The 24,791-nt window shown below is 42.8% G+C and overlaps 1 protein-coding gene across 6 annotated transcripts in view; it reads right to left on the bottom strand.

Annotated features, from left to right (window-relative positions):
- palm2akap2 (PALM2 and AKAP2 fusion) overlaps positions 1–24,791 on the bottom strand; it is a 151,935-nt gene that overhangs the window by 91,687 nt on the left and 35,457 nt on the right. For all 6 annotated transcript variants that reach the window (XM_077243263.1, XM_077243261.1, XM_077243259.1 and 3 more), the window contains one exon: positions 878–958. In XM_077243263.1, coding sequence (XP_077099378.1) covers positions 878–958 — 81 coding nt within the window. The remainder of the gene's footprint in view (positions 1–877; positions 959–24,791) is intronic.

Raw genomic sequence — 24,791 nt, 5'->3', positions numbered from 1 at the left:
TCAGGTCCTTCTCTCCTGAGTCCTAGACAAAATCTCTTTCATGAGTGACTTTAAACTGAGGTTGATTTTTTTTTTTTTTTGTATAAACTAACCGCCATAAAATTCGGGTGATAACACTACAGAGTAATTCTCTGTAAATGAGGCAATCCTCTAGCTATCTGATAACACACTCAAGTGTTATAGAGTCAGACATGTTGGCCTGACTCAGACTCCAGTAGAGAGAAAAGATTATCATCAAGAAAAAAAGAAATAAAGAGAGAAATTACTTTCAAACCCAATTTTAATTCCACATCCTCCCCTTATATTCTGTAAGGATCATCTCAACTCGCAGTTCTTGGAAAATCTGTGTATTTTGTTGATGTTTTACAAAATTATGTTTACGAATGTTCGAACCTCATCATCCATCCAAACCTTCCTCTCGCTCTCTGCCATTTTCTGATTAAATGATCTGTTGAGGCAAGGTCACATGATTTGGTTTGCACATCAAGGGATTTATTCAGTAAAACTGTTTCCATCGTAGTTTGTGCTTGTCTTCTTGTTTGATAAAAAACAGTATCCACCTCAATTGAGCACATATGTTTTTTATGCACATGACATGTTTAGAATTAATGTGCATCTCTGCGTTTCCATCCAGTGTTTTCTTAATCCCCAAAAATATGCATAAAAATAGGTGGATGGTGGTACTGAGTCTTTTGCATCATCTTCAACTGAATCATAACCTAGCTAGCAGCTAATGCTACTATCTACATTAATGATACACAAATTCTGATTGGACCAAAAATGATACGATAAACCAGGCATCCGATGCATTTCAGTTATTAATTGCTGTACTGGGTGCAAGGTTAACTTTCAGAGATGACATAAAGAGTTGTTTTACCTTGAAATGTTGAAGTTGTAGAACAAGTTCATCGAGTTGTGTTCTTTTGTCCTCTATCTCGGCTTGTCTTTTCCGTTTTTCCTGAAAATATAATAGAAATATTGCAATAAGCTACAGTGAGTGATGTAATTTAAAAGGATTTAAATCAGTAATAATTCATTTCGTGTGACAATAATACTGAATAAGTTTAGCTTAGTGTATGCAGAGTTTCAAATCATTTTAATGCATTAATAGAAGCTTTTTTTATTATTATTTGCATCGCATCAAGAAAATTCCATCTAAAAGTATCTTCAAGGTTTCTACTGTATCTGAAATAAAGATGTTTAAGATTTGTTTGTGATATTTGCAAAGGCAGGCATACTCTTTTAGCTATTCATAGCTAAATACTTCAGCAGTTGTTTCACTGTGAATGACACATGATTAAAGCAGGAAGTTTCCAATAGTGAGTTACACAGGGGACAAAATAATGGTTCAGGTTCTTTAACATGGCAAGCACGTGAAAGTTTGGATGAAAATATGACTTATCACACCATAACCTGAACTCCACAATTTTTTTACATTCCTCTCTACAGGGTACCTACTTCTTTTTTACTTTACATGAGCGTAGAGGAAAGCCGAGCCACATTTGTAGGTTATTCAGGTTCTTGAGCAAGTTCAAATATCTTGGCTGGCTAGACACCATTTCACAAGCACATTCCAGCAAAGAGCACTGCTGCAGGAAGTATGCGCTCTCCACAGAGGGAAAACTGATATGTTATCCAGATGTGAACAAATGTGCCTCTAAAAACGGACCCTTACATATCCGTCAGTGAATGATGCCACTGGATTTTACACGAAAGCTACTGGGAATGGCTTACAAGTTTTTTCATGTCCTCTTTTAAAATCTGAGTATGCTAACTGAAACATAATCCCTGATTTTGACATGTTGAGAAGGAGAAAATAAGGGGAAAGACCTGATTACCTTCTCCTGCAGAGTATTTAATGGATTATATGTAAGATTGCTAAAGTTTGCACTTATGTGACTTCCATTTACCTTTCTGCAAAATAAACCATCAAATGCGTGATGTAATTTGTAGTGGTTGGTATTTATATATCTCTGACAACATCTAACATTAACCTTTTTATGTTAGTTTTCATAAAAACAAACATAAATCTTTGCAAATTATCCGATGACTAGTCAGAAATTTAAACGGCAAATGAGACATTTATTTATCAGTAAATGATGGAGAAACTTTGTCAGAGAAAGACTTCTTTATTAGCAAAGTTGTCAATAAATGTAATTCTGTTGGGGCTGATAAAGGTAATTGGTTACAATTCATTTCAATAGTCCACTTTAGAGATTCTACTAACTATAAGTAACTTCGCAACTACATGTCAACTAACTCTCATTAGAGTATTAGTAGACTGTTAGGTTAGGGTTAGTATAAGTTGACGTAGTTGCAATGTTACTTATAGTCAGTAGAATGTCAGTTGAGGAGCATCACAATAAAGAGTTAGCAGATATCATATTGAATTTAATACTGTAGACTATAGATTTCTTTTTATATAAAACAATAGTAGATTTAACATCAAAATGTAATGTGTAATGTTAAAAGAGCTGTTTCATGTCTATCCTTGTATTGTTCAACTGGTTGAGATTAATATGGGATTTATAGATTAACAATTAATACAATACTTTTTAGACAGAGTGGTTAATATAGTAATACTAATCACACTGTTCAAAGATGTAATTAGAAGCGAGTAATGGTTGCACTTAATGATACAACACTGTTTGTATGTTAGAGGGTTTGATTTCCAGGTAAGACACAACTGAAAAAAAAAGATCAAATTTAAAGTGTTGGCTAAATGAATAAATTGAATGTGTAAATATAGATACAAAACAGTGACAATAAACCTAGAAACAGTTGGAAAATGCCAAGCTAATTTCTTGTTGATATTTTAAACAATATATTATGGGCACATGGCCAAAAATAATTAAGTAAAAGAACAACTAAAAATATTTAAATGCATAAACATGAATATATATATATATATATATATACATACAGGTCGTTCTCAAAAAATTTGCATATTGTGATAAAGTTCTATATTTTCCATAATGTGATGATAAAAATTAAACTTTCATATATTTTAGATTCATTGCACACCAACTGAAATATTTCAGGTCTTTTAATGTTTTAATACTGATGATTTTGGCGTACAGCTCATGAAAACCCAAAATTCCTATCTCAAAAAATTAGCATATCATGAAAAGGGTCTCCAAACGAGCTATTAACCTAATCATCTGAATCAACTAATTAACTCTAAACGCCTGCAAAAGATTCCTGAGGCTTTTAAAAACTCCCAGCCTGTTTCATTACTCAAAACCGCAATCATGGGTAAGACTGCCGACCTGACTGCTGTCCAGAAGGCCATCATTGACACCCTCAAGCAAGAGGGTAAGACACAGAAAGAAATTTCTGAACAAATAGGCTGTTCCCAGAGTGCTGTATCAAGGCACCTCAGTGGGAAGTCTGTGGGAAGGAAAAAGTGTGGCAAAAACGCTGCACAACGAGAAGAGGTGACCGGACCCTGAGGAAGATTGTGGAGAAGCACCGATTCCAGACCTTGAGGGACCTGCGGAAGCAGTGGACTGAGTCTGGAGTAGAAACATCCAGAGCCACCGTGCACAGGCGTGTGCAGGAAATGGGCTACAGGTGCCGCATTCCCCAGGTCAAGCCACTTTTGAGCCAGAAACAGCGGAAGAAGCGCCTGACCTGCGTTACAGAGAAGCAGCACTGGACTGTTGCTCAGTGATCCAAAGTACTTTTTTCGGATGAAAGCAAATTTTGCATGTCAATCGGAAATCAAGGTGCCAGAGTCTGGAGGAAGACTCTGGAGAAGGAAATGCCAAAATACCTGAAGTCCAGTGTCAAGTACCCACAGTCAGTGATGGTCTGGGGTGCCATGTCAGCTGCTGGTGTTGGTCCACTGTGTTTTATCAAGGGCAGGGTCAATGCAGCTAGCTATCAGGAGATTTTGGAGCACTTCATGCTTCCATCTGCTGAAAAGCTTTATGGAGATGAAGATTTCATTTTTCAGCACGACCTGGCACCTGCTCACAGTGCCAAAACCACTGGTAAATGGTTTACTGACCATGGTATTACTGTGCTCAATTGGCCTGCCATAGAGAATCTGTGGGATATTGTGAAGAGAAAGTTGAGAGACGCAAGACCCAACACTCTGGATGAGCTTAAGGCCGCTATCGAAGCATCCTGGGCCTCCATAACACCTCAGCAGTGCCACAGGCTGATTGCCTCCATGCCACGCCGCATTGAAGCAGTCATTTCTGCAAAAGGATTCCCGACCAAGTATTGAGTGCATAACTGAACATAATTATTTGAAGGTTGAGTTTTTTTGTATTAAAAACCCTTCTTTTATTGGTCGGATGAAATATGCTAATTTTTTGAGATAGGAATTTTGGGTTTTCATGAGCTGTATGCCAAAATCATCCGTATTAAAACAATAAAAGACCTGAAATATTTCAGTTGGTTTGCAATGAATCTAAAATATATGAAAGTTTAATTTTTATCATTACATTATGGAAAATAATGAACTTTATCACAATATGCTAATTTTTTGAGAAGGACCTGTATATTGGGCCTTTTTATATTTTAAAATAAATTACAATGTATATCAAAAATAAATTTATGTACAAGTTTGTATTTTGAATATCGTGGTTGCATCTTTTATAAACGCAGATGATTCTGTAATGTGCATCACAACAACATAAACTCTGAATCTATGCAGACAATTTCTCATGTGAGTGCAGGGCTGTAATTACACCGGCAGTGAGTTCGTCACCGGTTACATGCCCTACAGACTGGCACGACACTCCACGCCCCTCTCATCTGGAGAGAATACTGAAGCCAGATCTATTTCACACCAAGAATGCTGACACATACCAGAGCTCAGAGTAACGTACAGAAATAGGCCAGCAGCAAGAGACGTTCTTTGGACACGTAATCTGTGGCCCAGTCATCCTGAAATATTACTCACGTGGAGGCTAATTTCCAGACAGACCGTAGCATCTGTAAAGATTTCGGTATTTGAGTTGAGTATGAAAACAGGTAATAAAAATGCTCAGTTGTGACGATGAGCCTGTTGGGCTGGTGAAACCCAAAACAATGAGGATTTGTTTCCCAGCTCAAATGGAAAACATCTGCATGGCATTACTGAAGCCACCCCCTCCATCCCGCCGGATGGCATCAGGCCTCAAAGACCAAACACTCCAGGGCCTTTCTTGAGTTCATTAGCTTTTCTTTTGCTACAGACAAAATATAAGAGATTCCCAGAGACCCAAAGCTTATCAAAACAACTGGAAATCACTATAGCTGAGTCCAAGTTCAGAAGGTGAAAATCTTTACCATGTTCTCAAACACAGGCCAACCCCCCCCATATTATGTGTAACAAACTAGAGTTCAGTGACTGTGCATAGATAAGCATAAGTTGAAAATCACAAATATGATTGTGTAGATAATGTAGTGAAGACTAGGTGGGAAAATATGTTTCTAAAAATATGTAACTAAAAACAGAAAACATTTTGTGCGTTTTGGTCATTCATTTACATGACAACTCCGGTTTGGGGGCCTGAATACACAAACTTTTGAAAACGGGATTCAAAGCGCAAGTTTTTGAAAGCAATACTGTTATTGTCTTTGTGTAAACTACAAAAATGTGAATTTGTGAAAAAATGTACGTCATTACGTGTCTATTACGTGTTCAGTCTATAGGGATGTAGTTTTTCTTTACAAAGTGACATCGCTAACTACTGGCCTGGCATGAATAATACAGCGTTGTTAATTGTTTTTGACCCTGTGCTAATGATTTTGAGTTATGGTTTATTCAAAAAATGTATTATGTATTTGACCACAAGGTGGCGCTGTCAGGGCATGGTGCTGAAGACACATTCCGAGTTTTGTAACAATATGCCAATGCGTTCGTAAAATATAACATTTTTTGAGAAAAATCAAGATGGCCACTGCCTAAAATGGCCGATATGAGAAAATTGGGTATCGTATGACTCAGCATGCTGCACCGAATCTGGACAAAGTGTTCAGAAGTTATAAGCAAAAATATAAATTTTTCATATATCCTGACCACTAGGTGGCACTTTGCCGAAACTGTGTAGACAGACTCAGGTCATGGTTGTCATAACACACACCAAGTTTGATCAGAATATGCTAAAGCGTTGCGGAGATATAGCCTCACATTCATTTTGGGGGGCATTTCATTGAATTCGTTCATGAGTTATTCAAGAACTGTATGACGAATCGACTTGAATTCCATAACTTTTTATCAGCATGGTCTTAAGATGATCTGGTTCAATATGAATCGGAGGAAAAATAAGTTTGTTTCTAGCCCTTACCGTTCTAAAGTTATTAGCATAAACAGGAGTGCAAATTTGGACAGTTGGTGATACTAGACTAGAGGGATTGAGTCTGAGAATCCAGATTTGCTCTGTTGACAGCTTAGACTGTTCTCTATCTGTGTGCTAAATTTCATAACATTCTCACAAGCGATTCTATGGGCTGCCACTTACAGAGGGGAAGAAGAAGAAGAAGAAGAAGAAGAAGAAGAAGAAGAAGAAGAAGAAGAAGAAGAAGAAGAAGAAGAAGAAGAAGAAGAAGAAGAATGCTAAATGATACAATAGGTGCCTACTCATCTTTGGTGCTTGGCCTAATTAAATGCAAGTACTTTAAATGTAATTTCAATACACCAACATGTGCACTTTTAATAAGTAAAATGTATCAAATGGCTAAGTATTGTACATGGTATTATGATCACCTATAATATAAAGTGTGATCATGAAACATTTATTTGGAATCATTGGAATTAATATTAGGAATTTCACTGTTTTAGCTCTTTGAGAGAAACTTTACCATTGTCTCGATGTAGAAAGTGTTTTAATTTATATGATACATATAAGAAATCACACTAAAATAAAGCATGTCAATGAGGTAAGATTCTCTTAATTTGTGAAACATGAAAGAGCAAAAATTTTGAAGAAATTTCCCAAATGACAACGACAACAATTCTGAACAGCAATTGCAAATATCATTTGGAACAAATAATTTGTGATTAATAGTTTAACCATTCTTTGTGCAGCATTACTTAATGTGACTCAAATATGACTAATGTTTTCATTGGCAAAGTAAATTGGCCAAACTTTAAGTCAACTAAAACGAAAAGTAGTATTCAAAAAAGCAAAAAAAGAAAGAAAGAAAGAAAGAAAAAAGATAAGGTTGATTAAATATGGTAAAAGCTTAAACTATTTGACACTGACTCTGAACTTCTGTGCACCAACGAGAATAGCAAAAATGGTGACTTCTTTCAAAAACATTCCCAGAACCCTTTGTATTTGGATGGGCAAACAGACAGTACTGCACTAAACTTGCAAGTAAACTAATTGCTGCTTTACTTGTAGTAGTTTTTGCATATTAAGCTGGTAAATATGATTTTAATGCATTTTAAGGTAATGCATTTTAAAGATAATTTATTTTAGTGGTCTGTGCTAACACGTACTGTCATACAAGTACGCCTACTTGCTCACTACCAGAGAAGTACACACTGGTGAAGCATGCCAGATGGGATGTATGAGTAGAAGCCGATGGACACGACAAAACTTTCCCTGAGGTCAAGAAACGTCTACGGTTACGTATGTAACCCTCGTTCCCTGAGTAGGGAACGGAGACGTTACGTCGGATGACGACGAATGGGGTTTCGCTTAGAAAGCCTATCAACTTCGAGTATTACAAAACGAGCCAATGGCAAAGAAATGCCATGGGTCTGCGGAATTTGCATGGCGTAACTCCGCCCCACCTCGTGGGTATAAAAGGAGGAAGCCGGCAGCAAGCAGATATGTTTCTTCGCTGAGGAGCCAAGACTGAGCTCAGGCGATCCCCGCGGTACAGCGGAAAGTGGCAGGCAGACGTAACGTCTCCGTTCCCTACTCAGGGAACGAGGGTTACATACGTAACCGTAGACGTTCCCTTTCGTTGTCACTCCGAGTTACGTCGGATGACGACGAATGGGGTTACCAGTCTAATCACGCCACCTTCTCAGCTGTCTTCCAGTGCCCTGCGTAAATCGAGATCCCTGTCAGCCTGGACAAAGGACTCCATATAACACAGGAATACCAAGGTACACTGGGAAGCATATCCCAAGCTAGGGGAAGTATGCAATTAATGCCAGCCCGGAGGGGGGGGACTTAGAGAATACACATATGACCCGAAGGAAGCATATGGGAAACACTGGGGTGTCCAGCCGCAGGTGGAATATTTCAACCCCAGGGGTGGCAAGGTGGCTTGCCAAGGGAAAGACACACGCTCGGAGAGGCTTACAGTGGAAATACACATGTGGGGGTCGCTCAGAGGAGGGACCATGCACACGGGAGGCACCTAGCCGACGCACAGGCAATAGACACTGGCGCCGACGTCAGGAGTGCTGGAGGAGCTCAGGGCTTTCGGAGAAGCTCACCTGAGAAAAATATCGCACGTATCCAGTCCGTGGAGTGGAATGGCGAGCAAGCGAAGACACCTGAGCGGGTCCGGTACTAGCTGGTTGAAGCGAGTACACGAGAGGACACAGGCTCCACTCGGAGATTATAGAATCTGGCGAATGTGTTAGGTGTCGCCCAGCCTGCAGCTCTGCAGATGTCTGTTAGCGAGGCGCCATGCGCTAGAGCCCAAGAGGACGCCACACTCCGGGTGGAGTGGGCAGTCACGCCAAGGGGGCACGGTCGACCTTGCTGCTGGTAAGCCAAGGCAATGGTGTCCACTATCCAGTGAGACAACCTTTGCTTGGAGAGAGCCTTTCCCTTCAGCTTCCCACCATAACAGACAAAGAGCTGGTCTGAGGTCCTGAAACACTGCGTTCTGTCTACATAGGCGCGGAGAGCGCGTACTGGACAGAGCAGTGCCAAGGCTGGGTCTGCCTCCTCCGAGGGCAGCGCTTGCAGGTTCACCACCTGGTCCCGGAAGGGAGTGGTAGGAACCTTGGGCACATATCCAGGCCGGGGTCTCAGGATCACGTGAGAGTAAGCCGGCCCAAATTCCAGGCACGCTTCGTCAACGGAGAATGCGTGCAGGTCCCCAACCCTCTTGATGGAGGCCAGTGCAACCAGAAGCGCTGTCTTCATCGACAGGAACTTAAGCTCAACTGATTGCAGGGGCTCAAAGGGAGCACTCTTCAGGGCAGTTAGAACCACTGAGAGGTCCCAAGAGGGAACGAGAGGAGGACGAGGAGGATTTAGTCTCCTCGCTCCTCTCAGGAACCTGATGATCAGGTCGTGCTTCCCTACCGACTTACCTTCGATGAGGTCATGATGTGCGGCAATGGCGGCAACATAGACCTTCAGGGTGGAGGGAGACAGCCTTCGCTCCAGCCCCTGTTGAAGGAAGGAAAGCAAAACACTGATCGAGCATCTCCGGGGGTCTTCTCGGTGAGAAGAGCACCAGTTGACGAAGAGGTTCCACTTCAACGCATAGACGTGTCTCGTGGACGACGCTCTAGCGGAAGTGATGGTAGCCACCACCGCTGGTGGTAGGGTACTCAAACCTGCCTCGTCCCATCCAGGAGCCACACGTGGAGGTTCCAAAGATCGGGACGAGGGTGCCATAGGGTGCCCCGTCCCTGAGAAAGAAGGTTCTTCCTCAGAGGGATCGGCCAGGGAGGTGCTGTCGCGAGGAGTACTAGTTCGGGGAACCAGGTCCGGTTGGGCCAGTAAGGGGCAACCAGAATGACCTGCTCCTCGTCCTCCCTGACCTTGCGCAAAGTGTGCGCAAGAAGGCTCACTGGGGGAAACGCATACTTGCGGCCCTGCGGCCAGCTGTGCGCCAGAGCATCTGTGCCGAGCGTGCCCTCGGTCAGGGAATAGAACTGGGCGCAGTGGGTCGAGTCGTGAGAGGCAAACAGATCTATCTGCGCGTCCCCGAACTGGTCCCAAATCAGCTGAACCGACTGGGGATGGAGTCGCCATTCTCCAGGGAGGGGCTGAAGCCGTGAGAGCTCGTCGGCTGCACAGTTCAGCGCTCCGGGAATGAAGATGGCTCGAAGCGACCTCAGATGCTTCTGACTCCATAGGAGGAGGTGGCAAGCGAGTTGTGACATACGGCGGGAGCGTAGACCACCTTGATGGTTGATGTACGCTACAGTGGCGGTATTGTCTGAGCGGACTAGTACGTGTTGACCCCTGAGCAACGCCCGGAAGCGGTGCAGGGCAAGGCGTACTGCCAACAACTCGAGGCAATTGACATGCCACAGCCGCTGGGGTCCTGTCCAGGAGCCCGCAGCAGCATGTCCATTGCACATGGCGCCCCAGCCCGTGGTGGAGGCATCTGTTGAGACAACAACATGCCGGGAAGCTCGAGCCAGGGGGACACCGGCCCTGAGAAAATCGAGGTTCGACCACGGGGTGAAGAACTGACGGCAGGTCGGAGTAACTGGTACTCGGAACGTGCCGTGTTGCCATGCCCACCTCGGGACTCGGTCGCGAAGCCAAAGCTGAAGCGGTCTCATATGAAGCAATCCGAGCGGCGTGACCGCGGCTGCAGATGCCATATGCCCCAGGAGCCTCTGAAAAAGTTTCAGTGGAACCGCACTCTTGCCCTCGAATTGTCTTAGGCAAGTCAGCAGTGACTGCGCGCGCTCGCTCGTAAGCTGCGCGGACATGGCGACCGAGTCGATGTCCATACCGAGAAAAGAGATCCTCTGCACGGGGCAAAGTTTGCTCTTCTCCCAGTTGACCCGAAGGCCCAGACGGGCTAGGTGCCGGAGCACTAGGTCCCTGTGTTCGCAAACCTGATCTCGAGAGTGAGCTAGGATCAGCCAGTCGTCGATATAACTCAGGATGCGAACCCCTTGCTCTCGAAGGGGAACAAGGGCCGCCTCGACGACCTTCGTGAAGATGCGAGGAGACAGGGCTAGCCCGAAAGGGAGAACCGCGTACTGGTATGCCTGCCCCTCGAAAGCAAACCGGAGGAACGGTCTGTGTCGAGGAAGAATGGAGACATGAAAGTAGGCGTCCTTCAGGTCGATTGCTGCAAACCAATCCTGGGGCCGTATGCATTCGAAAACGCGTTTGGCGGTGAGCATCTTGAACGGCATCCGATGAAGGGAGCGGTTCAGCACGCGCAAGTCCAGGATTGGCCGTAACCCACCGGTTTTCTTGGGGACAATGAAGTAGGGGCTGTAGAAGCCGGACCTCATCTCGGCTGGAGGGACAGTCTCGATTGCACCCTTCGCCAGCAGGGTGGCAATCTCTGCTCTCATGATAGGGGCATTGCCACCGACCAAAGTGGAGCGGACTCCCCTGAAGCGGGGAGGAGACCGTGCGAACTGAATCGCATAGCCGAGCCTGACGGTACGCGCGATCCAGTGGGACAGACGGGGAAGCTCTAGCCAGGCTCCCAGGAACTGAACCAACGGGATCATGCGGGCCACAGGCGTCCCCCCGGAGGGGCAGCGAGGCGGAGTAACTGGCCCAGATGTGGACGGCATAGCGGCCCGGAGAGGGGGCACAGTTAGCAACCGCACCCTGGCAGAGGGGGCCAGGGGAGGACCAGGCTGGTCGTCCCGCGGGGGCCTGCTCTGCCAGGGGTCTGGCGACAGAGGGGGACAAGGGCGAAGCGGTCCGTGGACGGCACGCCGTGTCAACCGCCTCTGGGACAGAGGGGGGCGAGGAGAGCACGGCTTGTGGGCGGCGCTCTGTGTCGCCCGAGAACTCTGTGAGCTCAGGGAAGAGGGGATTGTTTCTGTCTTTAACCACATTAGGGTGCTGCCCACCCGTGGGTGAGCAGCGGGGAGTGGAGAACAAAAGATTCTCCCCCGGCCCTCCACCGGGGGAAGGAGTGGTCCTGCTACCACCTCCTGAGAAACAATCATCATCCCTGAGCAGCCCGTCTCAGGAGCGCCGCTTGGCCCGGCGTTTAGCGGGGGGCGGGGCAGGAGAGGGCTGTGGCGCCTTCTTACGGCTTCCTCCGCGACCGGCCCTGGGTGGAGGCTGCTGCGTGGTCCGGGCGGGAGGGGCGGGAGCCGCAGGAGGGCGCCCTCGGCGGGAAACAGGTCGAGGCGTCTGCCCGGCCGGCAAGGTGGAGGCAGCAGCGGGCCGGCGGGGCAGAATGTGTTTGATGGCCTCGGTCTGTTTCTGGGCAGTTGAAAACTGTTGGGCAAAGTCTTCAACTGCACCGCCGAAGAGGCCGGCCTGGGACAAGGGGGCGTTAAGCAGACGGGTCCGCTCAGCGTCCCGCATGTCAGCCAGGTTCAGCCACAGATGTCGCTCCTGGACCACAGCTGTGGACATCACCAAACCCAGGGAGCGCGCGGTAACCTTCGTCGCCCGGAGAGCAAGGTCGGTCGCGGCGCGCAGCTCATCAAAGAGCCCTGGGTTTGTCCTACCCTCGTGCATGTCTCTGAGCATCTGGGCCTGGTAGACCTGCAGAGTGGCCATAGCATGCAGTGAAGCAGCCGCCTGTCCCGCCGCTCTGTAAGACTTCGCCACCAGGGTCGACGAAAATCTACAGGCTTTGGATGGGTGCTTAGGCTCGCCCCGAGAAGAAGCACTCTGCGGACATAGTTGCATGGCAACAGAGCGTTCAACCGGGGGAAGCCCAGTGTACCCACGGGCAGCTGCCTCATCGAGGGGAGGAAAGGCGGATGAGACCAGCGAGCGGTCCCGAGAAGACAGGGGGGTCTTCCAGGACTTCGAGATCTCATCATGCACATCCGGGAAGAAAGGTATTGGGGTTTGCCGAGGACGAGGGTCGGCGGCCTTACCCAAAAACCAATCGTCCAGCCGCGAGCGCTCAGGACAGGGTGGAGGCCTCCACTCAAGTCCGATGCTCGCGGCTGCCCGGGAAAGCATGGCCGTCATCTCCGGATCAGACTCGAGCACAGCCGTATGCACACCGGAAGGTGGCAGCTGTGACGAGCCCTCACTTCCAGAAGAGTCAAACCCGCCTAGTGATGCTGCAACAGACATGGCATCTTCCTCTGTAGCTTCAACTGAAGCCCGCGGGCCACCAGAGGGTAGACCCGCGGGAATCAGCAGTTCACTAGCGGGCACCGTCATTGAAGAGGGGGGCTGGGGTCGCGGACACATAGTCGGCGCCTTGTTCCAGACCGTAACCCTCAGATCACCCTGGCCACCAGCCGCAGGACGGGGGGTGGATGAGGGGACTCTCACTCTTGCGAGTTCACGGAGTCTCGACCGTAATGACGCGATGGTCATGTTCCCACAGAGAGAACATGAGTCATCCACGAGCGCTGCTCTAGCATGATCAATGCCCAAACATACTATGCAACGCTCGTGCCCATCAGAGTCCGATACCAATCTGCCGCAACCAGAAGTACACGGGCGAGACATCTTTAAAAAGACGTGCCACGTGTAAGCTCTTTTAGTGAGAGAAAACTCAAGTGTTGAAGCACCCGGGGAGAAACGCACCGACTGGCAGACCACTGCAACAGATCAGCAGGAAGCACGCTCTCGCCGTAGATCGCCGTCACACCAACACTCGAGGTACTCGTTTGTAAAGCTGACAATTCAGAGATGGCTTGTGGAGAGAAGAATACACTTGGCTCCGAAGCGAAAACATATCTGCTTGCTGCCGGCTTCCTCCTTTTATACCCACGAGGTGGGGCGGAGTTACGCCATGCAAATTCCGCAGACCCATGGCATTTCTTTGCCATTGGCTCGTTTTGTAATACTCGAAGTTGATAGGCTTTCTAAGCGAAACCCCATTCGTCGTCATCCGACGTAACTCGGAGTGACAACGAAAGGGAACTGTCCATTTCCTCTATTGTGTGTGACCAATGACCCGAGTCGCCATAGTGTGTGTAACTCTGTTGACTCCTACAACTGACGCCTCCAATGCAAGCAATGCTGACATTTCTGATCGAAAAGCTCTATAACAAAAACAAACTAATTGTGTAAGCTATATCACTTGTGTCGCTTTTCTACCAAAAATGTCTTTACTGATGATGGCTCTTTATCAAGAGTCAAGCGCTTGTCCCAGAGGACAGACAAAAATAGATTGGACATAATTTTCCCAGAAAGCACTTTGGGAAAGGAAGTCTTCAAGAAGTTCTTTGTGCTATTGGTTTCAGCAGTTTTTATGAAACTCATTTGAAGTGATGAAGTGATGACACTTCATAAGGAATAACACAATAATATTTGTAAGTTATGTCACATTTTTTTCCTCAGTAATAGTAGAATTATGAAGATACCAGGATTATGAAGATATTTTAGTATTCACAAACAGTGCATGTATCTTTCAATGCATTTCATGACAATTCTAAATTTTACAATTTGGAGAATTGGTTGCTAATTCATATGAATTATACAATCTCATCTCTTCATTTCTGTATGATCTGCTTCTAGATTAGGTTTAGTGGTGGACCTACATGTTTAAGCTTTATTTCTGAAAATCTCATGTTTCTGAGCGAATCACACTGTAAAAATTCATATGAAATTGCTACCACATAAAATAGTGACTTTTTTCATGAGGTTGGATGAGTCACATATGCTGTAGACGTGGCAAATAAAAATCTGTTAAAACTGTAGGAACTGCTTTGAATCTCTCTTTCTTCTGGAAGCATTTCCAAAAAACCTTCATTTTCTATGCTGTTATTTCCAGGAAAGCACCTAAGCCAAATTTGTGTACTTTTTTATCAGCATCCAAATCAGCCAAAAGGCACTTTATACTAAAAATATGCATGTCATATATGCAACATCTTGAAAATCTTAAAGAGTAAAGTTACGATTCATCTGTGACTCAAATTCATCATTAACTTTTAAGGCATTAGATAGATCATACAGTCTTACAAAGTATAATACTGCTAATAACATTCTTTAACTGAACTTATTAACATGCTTTGCATCTCTTGCATGTCAATTAAACCACAAGTCACTGCATTTAATCAACATGTATTTCAAAACTAAATAATTTCAGCCAAATGCATATAACGGATGCTTAAGGCAGTGGTGATTTCTTGAAAAAATCAATATGAAAGTCTGCAGTCCATTATTTAAATTAGACAGAAATGTGTGTTTTAATCTGAAAGAGAACGGCAAACCTGCTCTGCATTAATAAAGCATTCTGAGCACTTACACTACACACTGGATGCCTCACATTAAGGATAACATTTGTGGTAAACATGAACTGATAATGAAATATACAATAATGAAGTTCAAAGTGTTACAAAAAACAGTATTGATCTATAACCAATACTAAAATGTACTAAAAACTAAAAAGTAAAATCCCTCAACAACATCAATTATACGGTTTAAAGATGCGGTCACATTAGCAAAATATCAGCGAAATTTTGCAGGCAAAAAGGTCCATATATTGCCTATTGTGTAGTGATGTATGAAGCACAGCTTCTGTAAGACAACACAGTGAATTTGCAAGTCTACTAACTCTCATTATAGTAATAGTAGAGTATTAGTAGACTATTAGGGTTTGGGTTAGTAGAATAAGTTGACATGTAGTTGCAAAAAATGCCTATTGAGGAGCATCAAAATAAAGAGTTAGCAGATATTAAACAGACAGTCTACTAATACAATAATGAGAGTTAGTTCACATGTAGGAGCAAAGTTACTAATAGTTAGAAGAGTGTTCAAAAGGGACCATCAAAATAAAGTGTTACTGTTAATCTTAAAAAAATTAAATAAATACATGTGATTGTTAAGATATAAGAAGTTCCTCAATTCTGTTTAGTCTTAGTATTGGAGTTGACTCTAGTATAGGAATCGATACTTTTGTTTGTATGACTTTGTATATCTTTTTAAACAGGACGTTGTGATTGGCTCAGATCAGTGAGTATTGGTGGCACTCAAACTTATGCCTGCCTCTTGTATCATAGTGAAATTTACATGTGTAGTAGAAAATGACAGTTTCAAATTCAACTGTGTGGAAGAACTTCCAGCTTGTCTACAAAATAGCACAATTTAGTTCTGAATTCTGAAAAATGCAACAAGTGTCCACAAGTGTGTGACTTTCTCACTCACGCCCGTGACGCCCCCATGCTGCAGATGATTTGCTTGTGGCTTCAGTTCAGGGGCACAACTTTCACAGCTCTCTCTCTCTCTCTCTCTCTCTCTCTCTCTCTCTCTCTCTTTCTCCCACCCTCTCTTCATTTCTAGATTCTGTTTGGCAATGATGTAAATTGGAATAAGCAGCATTTTTAGCATTTTTTTTTCTAAGAAAGAACAATTAAAATTCCGACAGAAATACTAGTGCTGCATAAATTCTAAAATGATTGAATTTCTTTATTCGTTATATTCTTTAAAAATGATTTTGAAGTCAAGAATCTGACTTAAATTTAGAAACCTCAGAATCGCACACACCTAGGTTAAAGCTCCAAAATTTTTTTTGACTGTGTCAAGAGAACAGATATATAAAAAAAGAGAAATTGATAGAGAAGAGATTTCTGGGACACCAAATATGAAGAAAGTAATGTGAACTGAACAGAACAGATGGTTCGGAACAGTTAAAGTTCAGTGGCGATTTCGGCTCTTGCAACATGTCACACATAGCAGTAAACTTGACTGCATAATTTACAGTAAACTCTGCAACATCACTCTTTTCTACACTCCCCTCCTGTTTATCCGTGAAAACATCCTGTGAAGGTGAAAAAAAATCATAAAACCATAATATAATTACATCATGTGTAGAAAGCTACACTCATTGCAGTGTGCATCATGCTACAAGTACTAGATGAGGAACATATGCCGAGGACTAAGGTGACAAAGAACCAGATGAAACCAGGTTTAATTTTATTAGTGCAAACCACATACTGCAAATTGTCTAAAGTGAATTACCAATACAGTGTCCACATTATAAACATATTTAAAGAGAAACATACACTCTGATATGAGTGCATAGCTGTTCTCATGTGCTCACAAGCTATTTTAGATCTATGTGTTTTCTCCAATGTCTGCAGAGCTACGCCCTGCTGTTAGAACATCCAGTACGGACTGCGTTATGATGGACTCTTTCACTTCTAAGTGAACTTTGTCATTTCTTGTCACAATAATTGGAACACTCTTCAAATACTATATGTGTGCGACTGTTTTTTGACATAGCAACTTTGGCCCAAACAATGGCATGAGTTTGGTCTTTTCCTTCACCCAATCGAAACAGGGGGTGTGTTTCGGAAAAGCATTATTTTTGCAATTACTTTTGATGAAGCTTACGGCACATACATTACAAACATCACCTTTAAACTTCATATCATGAACTCTGACTATTAATATTTAATGCATGCACTTGTCAATGGAGGGAAGCTGAATCGTGGTTACTTCAGCCTTGCTAATTGGATCAAATAACAGCAGCAGGTGATGACCGGTCACATTATTTTCATATTCTGGTCAAGCAAAAATGTTCGACATTTGTGATTGAATGTAAGTAGCATGACTTGCATTCCAAGGTTTGACCCCTACAGCTGCTGGCTGTTTTGAGAACATTATAGGGTACTGGTTAAAGGATCTGTGCGGGCAACTAACAGTTTGGAGCTTCAAATCCCAAATGGGAAGATCTGGTCAAATGTGCCCTTGATCGACAAAATTAACCTCAGGTTGTTACTTTTATCTAGTATTATTGTAAGTTGCTTTGCTTCCGTTAAGAATTTATCAAGCTTCTTGTCATTAACAAAAACTATTACAGAGATGAAAATGCAGTGAGGAAGCTGATGACAAAGCTCAATAATTTTACAGAGATTATTACTTCAGTTTCTGTATTTTTCAATCAATGTTGGTGGATTGTCTGATTTAATCAAAGAGTAGCAATGAATCAGAAATAGTGACAGATCTTTTCTTTTGTATCGTGATGTACATTTGAGTATAATGAAAGAAAAATGTAGGGCGGGCCTTTCTTTCTATGCATCAGCTGTTGTTTGGATGCTGAGACGTGGACGTGGCGCTCAAAAGTGGAAATCACAGAAATACAGAGATATGAAACATCTGAATGATCTGGCACTGGTATCTGTGCTAGTTAGCGAAAGGCTTTAGTTAAAGCACAGTTAGTTCCCAATACTTGTTTCGGAAATGCAGCTGAGCCGCCACACCCGAGAGCTCTGGGGATCCAAACCCACCTGAGGATCACCCCACCTCCCTGAAATATGTGAACCCTGAGCCAAATCATCACAGACAGCTGCTGCTAAATTTAACCCGCTAGTAATGGACGCCTGCACTATGCTGGGCTCTATAGCCACTGGAATTGGCCAAGGACTGCCCACCAAGTCAGGAAGATGCCTTCTGACTGACATGTTTAGTGACCAATCACAGGTGTCTTTGTTCAATGTCATGTTCAGGGCGTGTAAATGTAGATGCAATTACAAACTATATATACTTTTATGTTTACCTGAGAATGCCGCAGATATTCCCTTCTCAGTAAAGTTCTTCACCTGATTTTCCATTATAGATGTGAGAGGACACACAACTAATAAAATGGGATCACTTGGGAATCCCAAGGGTTTGCCTAGTTCACAAAAAATAATAATTTTCCCCATATCCCATTGGTAAACATGCAAAAACATCTCTTTTAAATTCAACTAAGTGCCTCAAACAAAACGCTTAATGTCTTGAAGTTTCTATGCCATGAACTTCACAAACTATTTTTTTAAATCAAGCTTTTATTTACTCATCTGAAGCTTTCATTGTTGCAGTATAAGAACCTGTAAACATGGCTTAAGTTTCGTGGCGGACTGTTAAAAACTTCCTGGAAAACCTGTAGGAGTCAGCCAATCAGATTAAAAGCCCATTCACACCAAGAACCATAACTATAAATATACTGTAACGATAACTATATTAGCATCCACGCCAACACACAATACTGCTCTGTTTATTACAACCACGCGCTCCAGTGTTGTTGCCTGCCGCTTTAAATGCTCGAGCTCTTTAAAGCAGGATGGATTCTGATTGGCTGTCATTGTTTTCATTGTTCATCAACTGCCGTTATTGTTAAAGTTATTGTCTGGACTCTGCTATTCGTTTATATTTAGAATGATTTTTAGAACTATAACTTTAGCATTTGTGTTATAGTTATCATCCATGGTGTGATTGGGCTTTAAGACTTTTACCTTTGTGAAAGAGTTTCAGCTGTGTGTGCCAAATGCATAAGATGATCAGTGAACAGAGTGTGGGTGGTTAGTGTGTGTAATGTCTGAGGCTCAGACTAGTGCTACGTTAGCTAGAGCAAAGTGTAAAACAGATGTAAAAATGGCCTATAGCAAAGGTCTAGACCTTGCTTGACCAAATTAATCTGTGTAAACAAGTCACAACTGCTCAGGGAGGGTCATTTAAGTCAAGAAGGAAGTCTGTCGGCGTGCAAACTCCTCCGCCCAGTATACCGCAATTAGCAAACCGCTAACCCATTTCTCATTTAAGCTAGCGACATTCCCTCACTTGTTGGACTGAAAAGAAAAGCCACAGATTTGGACCCAAAGACTGTCCTGTGCAGCAGCAGCAGCCTGTGGTTTGAGGCAATAGACCAGAAACATGGCAAGCTAGCAAATAGTCAGTAAAGGAGTGATACACTTAAGCCCCTTTCACACAGAGATTCCGGAAAATACACGGATAAAGTGACCCGGGATTTGATACGGGTTCGTTTGATTTTGGTTCATTCACACTGCCAGTGATTTTCCGGAATCAGAGAGTGCATTCACACACAACCCGTAAAAATCCCATAAAGACACGTGACATCGATGTGACATGTCATGTCTCAGCAGCGTCTATAGTTTGCTTATGAGCTGCGATTTCTCTCTCGAGAAACCCGGCATCAATCCCGGCATCATTTCCGGGTCGTGTTTGCATTCACACAGAAGGCGTTCTGGCAATTTCTTGGCAATTTCCCGGGATCAACGCGCTGTGTGAAAGGGGCTTTACTGTACAGGGAATTGTCAGTTGTCAAAAATCAGTTCTTCTACTTTATATCTTAATGGTATGTTTATTGAAAGTAAAGTGGTATTCAAGCGGTTTGTCAGTCATGCAGTCAGTTTGTGGTTAGCATTGTTGACGCAGGGAGTATATATACACCACTCACAGAAACCGATATTTATAATGCACTCCCAGCAAAATAGCATGATAGAAAATAGTGATGAAGCTATAAATGTTCTGTGCAACAAGTCAGCATATGATTTGAATAAAACAACCATTAAACTCCACTACATTTCAGTAATCTACTTGAGGTATAGCATTTAGTTGAGCTCATTTCAAAAACACAACTGCTTGACCAACATCGAGCAGCCCACAGACTTTGCTTTTCTGACGATCATGGGAAACCAAGCGAAGCCCAGATAAAAAAATGTGGTTGAGTTAGCAAAGATGTTGGATGAATATGGAGTGAAACTAGAAACCCTAAATTGAAAATCCACGGGCATAGTCCTGTGATGCTTTCCTTTTTGAGGGAGAGTCCAAATTAAAAGCTTTCTAATGAGAGCAGCCTACATACTGTAGAGTACTGACCATTATAAGATCTTTGAACACCAAACTACCACAAGTTTCAGTCACAACGCCAGGCATCTGTTTTGATAATAAAATTGCACATGCAATTCACATTTTCATTGCTTTTAAGGAAACTCGATCATAAAAAATAGAATGGTTGCGGCAATGGATGTTACATTTATATAACGCTTTTCTCCACACTCAAAGCACTTCACATTTGGAAGAGGGAAGTCTCCTTAACCACCACCAATGTGCAGCACCACCTGATGATGATGCAACGGCAGCCATATTGCGTCAGAGCGCCCACCACACACCAGTTTATTGGTGGAGAGGAGACAGAGTGAAGCCAATCAGTATACGGGGATGATTAGGATGCCAGGATGATGGACAGAGGCAAATGGGATTACACACCTACTCTTTTTTTTTTTTGCAGGACACCCTGGGATTTTTAATGACCACAGAGAGTCAGGACCTCAGTTTAACGTCTCATCCGAAGGACGGTGCTTTTTTGACAGTATAGTGTCCCCGTCACTACTGGGGCGTTAGGACCCACAAAGACCACAAGGTGAGCGCCCCCTGCTGGCCTCACTAACACCTCTTCCAGCAGCAACCTAGTTTTCCCAGGAGGTCTCCCATCCAGGTACTAACCAGGTTCAACCCATCTTGGCTTCAGTGGGCAACCAGTCTTGGGCTGCAGGGTGATAGCTGCTCTTTGATAAATAACTTTCTTTGTGAACATTAAAAACTATGATCTATACGGCATGTGTGTGCACTATGCATGTAATCCTGGCATAGTACATCAGCCATGCTGTCATTGTCATGTGACCTACACCGTCATGTGACCCCTATGGCCTAATGGGGTAGTAAAATATCCACTGGATGCGTATTTCATAATCTCTGTTATTCAAATACTATGCATTCTGGCATAGCTAATACTCTTTTGACATACTGTTTTTCACATACTATATAGGTGGAAAGTATGCATATTCAGACAAAATTCTAGAATGGTGTTGGAGAAACTCTTAAGATGGCTCTCCAGGAGCAGGATTTGACACTCCTGCCCTAATTCTGACTATTAGACTTAAGTGCATAATCAGTGCGTAATTATGGATTTTTTCAATTTTTTTAAAAGTAGTTGGATGATTGTCTTCATGGTGAAGACAGTCTTATTGGCTTAAGCCAAACTTCATCGACGGAGGTTGCGGATTTGATTCTCAATACCAGCAGGAAATTACTGAAGTGCCCTTGAGCAAGGCTCCAAACCCCCAATCGCTCCCCGGGTGGTGCAGTGAATGGCCCACTGCTCAGGGTGTGTGTGTCCACAGTTTGCAGTGTGAGTGTGTTCACTACTCCTGATGTGTGTGCACTAAACTTGGATGGAAAAATTCTGAGTATGGGTTACCATGGGCTGGCGTTCACATCAGGGGCGTGTCTAGAAGGGGGGCACGGGGTGGCACTGGCCCCCCCTGTAATATGATTGGCCCCCCCTGGTGCCCCCCCAACATCATTGGGCTAGATTTACTGTCAACCTGACAATGCCCAACGCCATTGGATCAGAGCGCTGTCAATCACTGGTTGATTTGCGATTCGCAAAGCGGAATCACAGGTCCGCGTTTTTCAAACAGTAGCCTAGGAGAGAGAGAGAGACACCTCGACACGTCACTGTTTATGGTATATACACACTCAATTACAGTATATATTTTGAAATATCGCACCATATGTTGGTCTGATTACTTTCATTTGTGACTGATCAAGCCAGTAACGTTAGATTAGCTAACGTAATTTCGGCAGATGACTTGTCAGTGTTATTCTGCGGCAGTGCGTCTACAAAATAGATACATGGGTCATTCCTGGTATGCGGTGACTTTCCTGTCCCAATGATTTATTTACTCATATTTTCTCTCAAATGAGTCACATATTTATAATAAATGACTTAAATTGTAGATTTAAGTATTCTTTACCATTTAATCAGAGATAATATAGGCCTACATTAAAAATACTATTTTGTATTTTACACAATTTTAATTGATGTATGCATTCAATTATATCATGTCCTCAGTGCACAGTAATCAACTTCTGCAAGAAATATAAACCATGAAATGACAAAAACCTCAAAATATTTTTAATTATTTTATAGACTAGGCTAAATTGCCTCTAATCATACATATATAAATCATGTGGAAATATAGGTCTTTTTCTTAAAATTTTCTTCAATTACTGCGTCCCTGAAGTCATCTTCCACCCTGTTAGTATGTACTTTTTTGCCTTCCAAATCCAACTGCAATTTCCTTGAGAACATTTTCAAGAAGTGAAATTTCTTTTCTTTTACCTGCTGGAATTCAACAGTACAAACTGAGGTATGCTTCAGCTCTCACTCCTAACTTTTTTTTTAGTTTTTGAAATGTTATCCTGCTTGTCCCACCCTTAAAGTTCCACCCTGTTAGGCTATGTTATGGAGAATGTTTGTCCTATCAAAAAAATGTAAAAACAAATCTGACATAGATATAAAAGTTCCGTTCATCTGTAGAAGGTTAGCTAGCTAAATGTTGATCACTCAAAGAGCTATGGCTAACTTAGCTCAGAATTTTCCACCCTGTTAGATCTATAAACCTAAGGGTGGAATGTTAAACATATTCGATTCATCAAAAATTGTTTTGCTTGTTTCAAGAAGAAGAAAAAATCTAAGATGGCATAAGGGACAACATTTACATTATTATCATGTTGTGATATACGTATATGTCCCTAACAGGGTGGAATATTTTTATGGACAGTGTCTGAACAATCTACCAATAATTATTATTATAGAGTCCCTGAGCTTGACCTATATGTCAAACATCAAACCTATATGTTAAACATGTCACTATTTTGATAGAATGCTAAAAACATGAAAATCATGCCCTTTTTTTCCCAACATTTATGAAGCCAAAATGTCACCGCTTACCAGGAATGACCCACATATTACTTTATCTTTTGTTTTAAAGACTAAAGGCACTATAATTACAACTCTGTGTAATTTATACTGAATGGGTTTTTGTTTATTTTTACACCACAACAGGACATCCAAGGTTTCTTTAAGCCCACCAACATGCAGATTTCATGCAGAGAACGTTCGCCAACACACACACACACACACACACACACACACACACACACACACACACACACACACACACACACACACACACACACACACACACACACACACACACACACACACACACACACACACACACACACACACACACACACATTCAGTGTTTGTGTTGAGAATAAAGCATGTTAAATAACTAAATAATGCCTAGGTGATGTTTTTTATTTATTAGAGCAAAACTGTGTGGTCCAATCCATGTATAATACAAAATGATTTTCAGGCTCTTGTTCAGTGCCACATTTAATACCATCTATATTAGGTCACTGAGCATTGCAAAGATTTTTTTAAATCGTGCTTAATATTTTCTAAACACGTATTTATTTCCATTGGAATTTTCTGATTTCCCATGGGCCCCCCCTGACTGGATCTTGGTCCCCCCTGTGCCCCCCCATTTATAAAATCCTGTAATCGCCCCTGGTTCACATGTCACTACTTTCAACATGAGCCAGTACACAACAACAGAAAACACCATGAAAACTATCTAGTAACACTATCAACCACCCTGAAGTACCCATAGCAACACGATAAACCCCTGAGAACACCTTAGCAATCTCATAACAATGTCTTGGCAATCACCCATTACATTCTAGCACTGTGGAGTGACTTCCGCACTGGCAACCACCACTCGTTACATCTATTAAATATCTCACTAAATGACAATAAACTGCTTAAAACACAATGGGTCAAAGATGGCTGATTTTAACCATTTGACTTAAGTTGTTAAGCTACCAGACAACATTAATAGTACTGTGTGGGACTATGAGGGCTTTCTATAGAGCTACCGTCAAAACAGACAGCGCAATAAAGTTTCACCACCTCATTAATGTCACTCTTTTTCCCTAGTATTAAAAAAGAGGAAACCCACATGCTGTTTCAGCCTGTGCTGGTCGGATCAGTAGTAAGAGATTCTGTAATAGTTTTTATATATGAAATGCTTTGTCTGACTGACTGTTTGGGAATAGATTACTAGAAGGGAATTACTTGATGTAACTTGATGCACTACCTGAATCGACTTAACTGTGAAATGTTACAACTGTAAACGCAAAGCAACCCAAATACCAGGTTTGTGAGAAGCAAAAGGTCTTTGCCATGTGTGCTTAAGCGTTTGAATACATTTACAGTTGCAGGCATGTGGCTGACATCATAATAATGCTGCAAGACTGATTCACAATGCCATTACTACTAAGTACATTAACTTAGGACCAAAAACAGATGTCAAGAAAATGATGTGTATATTATGTCCACAACTATCAGATGCGATAAAAGCACTGAATTCTTGCTAA

The sequence above is a fragment of the Siphateles boraxobius genome, unplaced genomic scaffold (genome assembly GCF_051911475.1).
Source record: "Siphateles boraxobius isolate OS27281-9 unplaced genomic scaffold, OSU_SipBor_1 25, whole genome shotgun sequence".
Lineage (NCBI taxonomy): Eukaryota > Metazoa > Chordata > Actinopteri > Cypriniformes > Leuciscidae > Siphateles > Siphateles boraxobius.
This window is presented reverse-complemented; position numbering and strand designations above follow the sequence as displayed.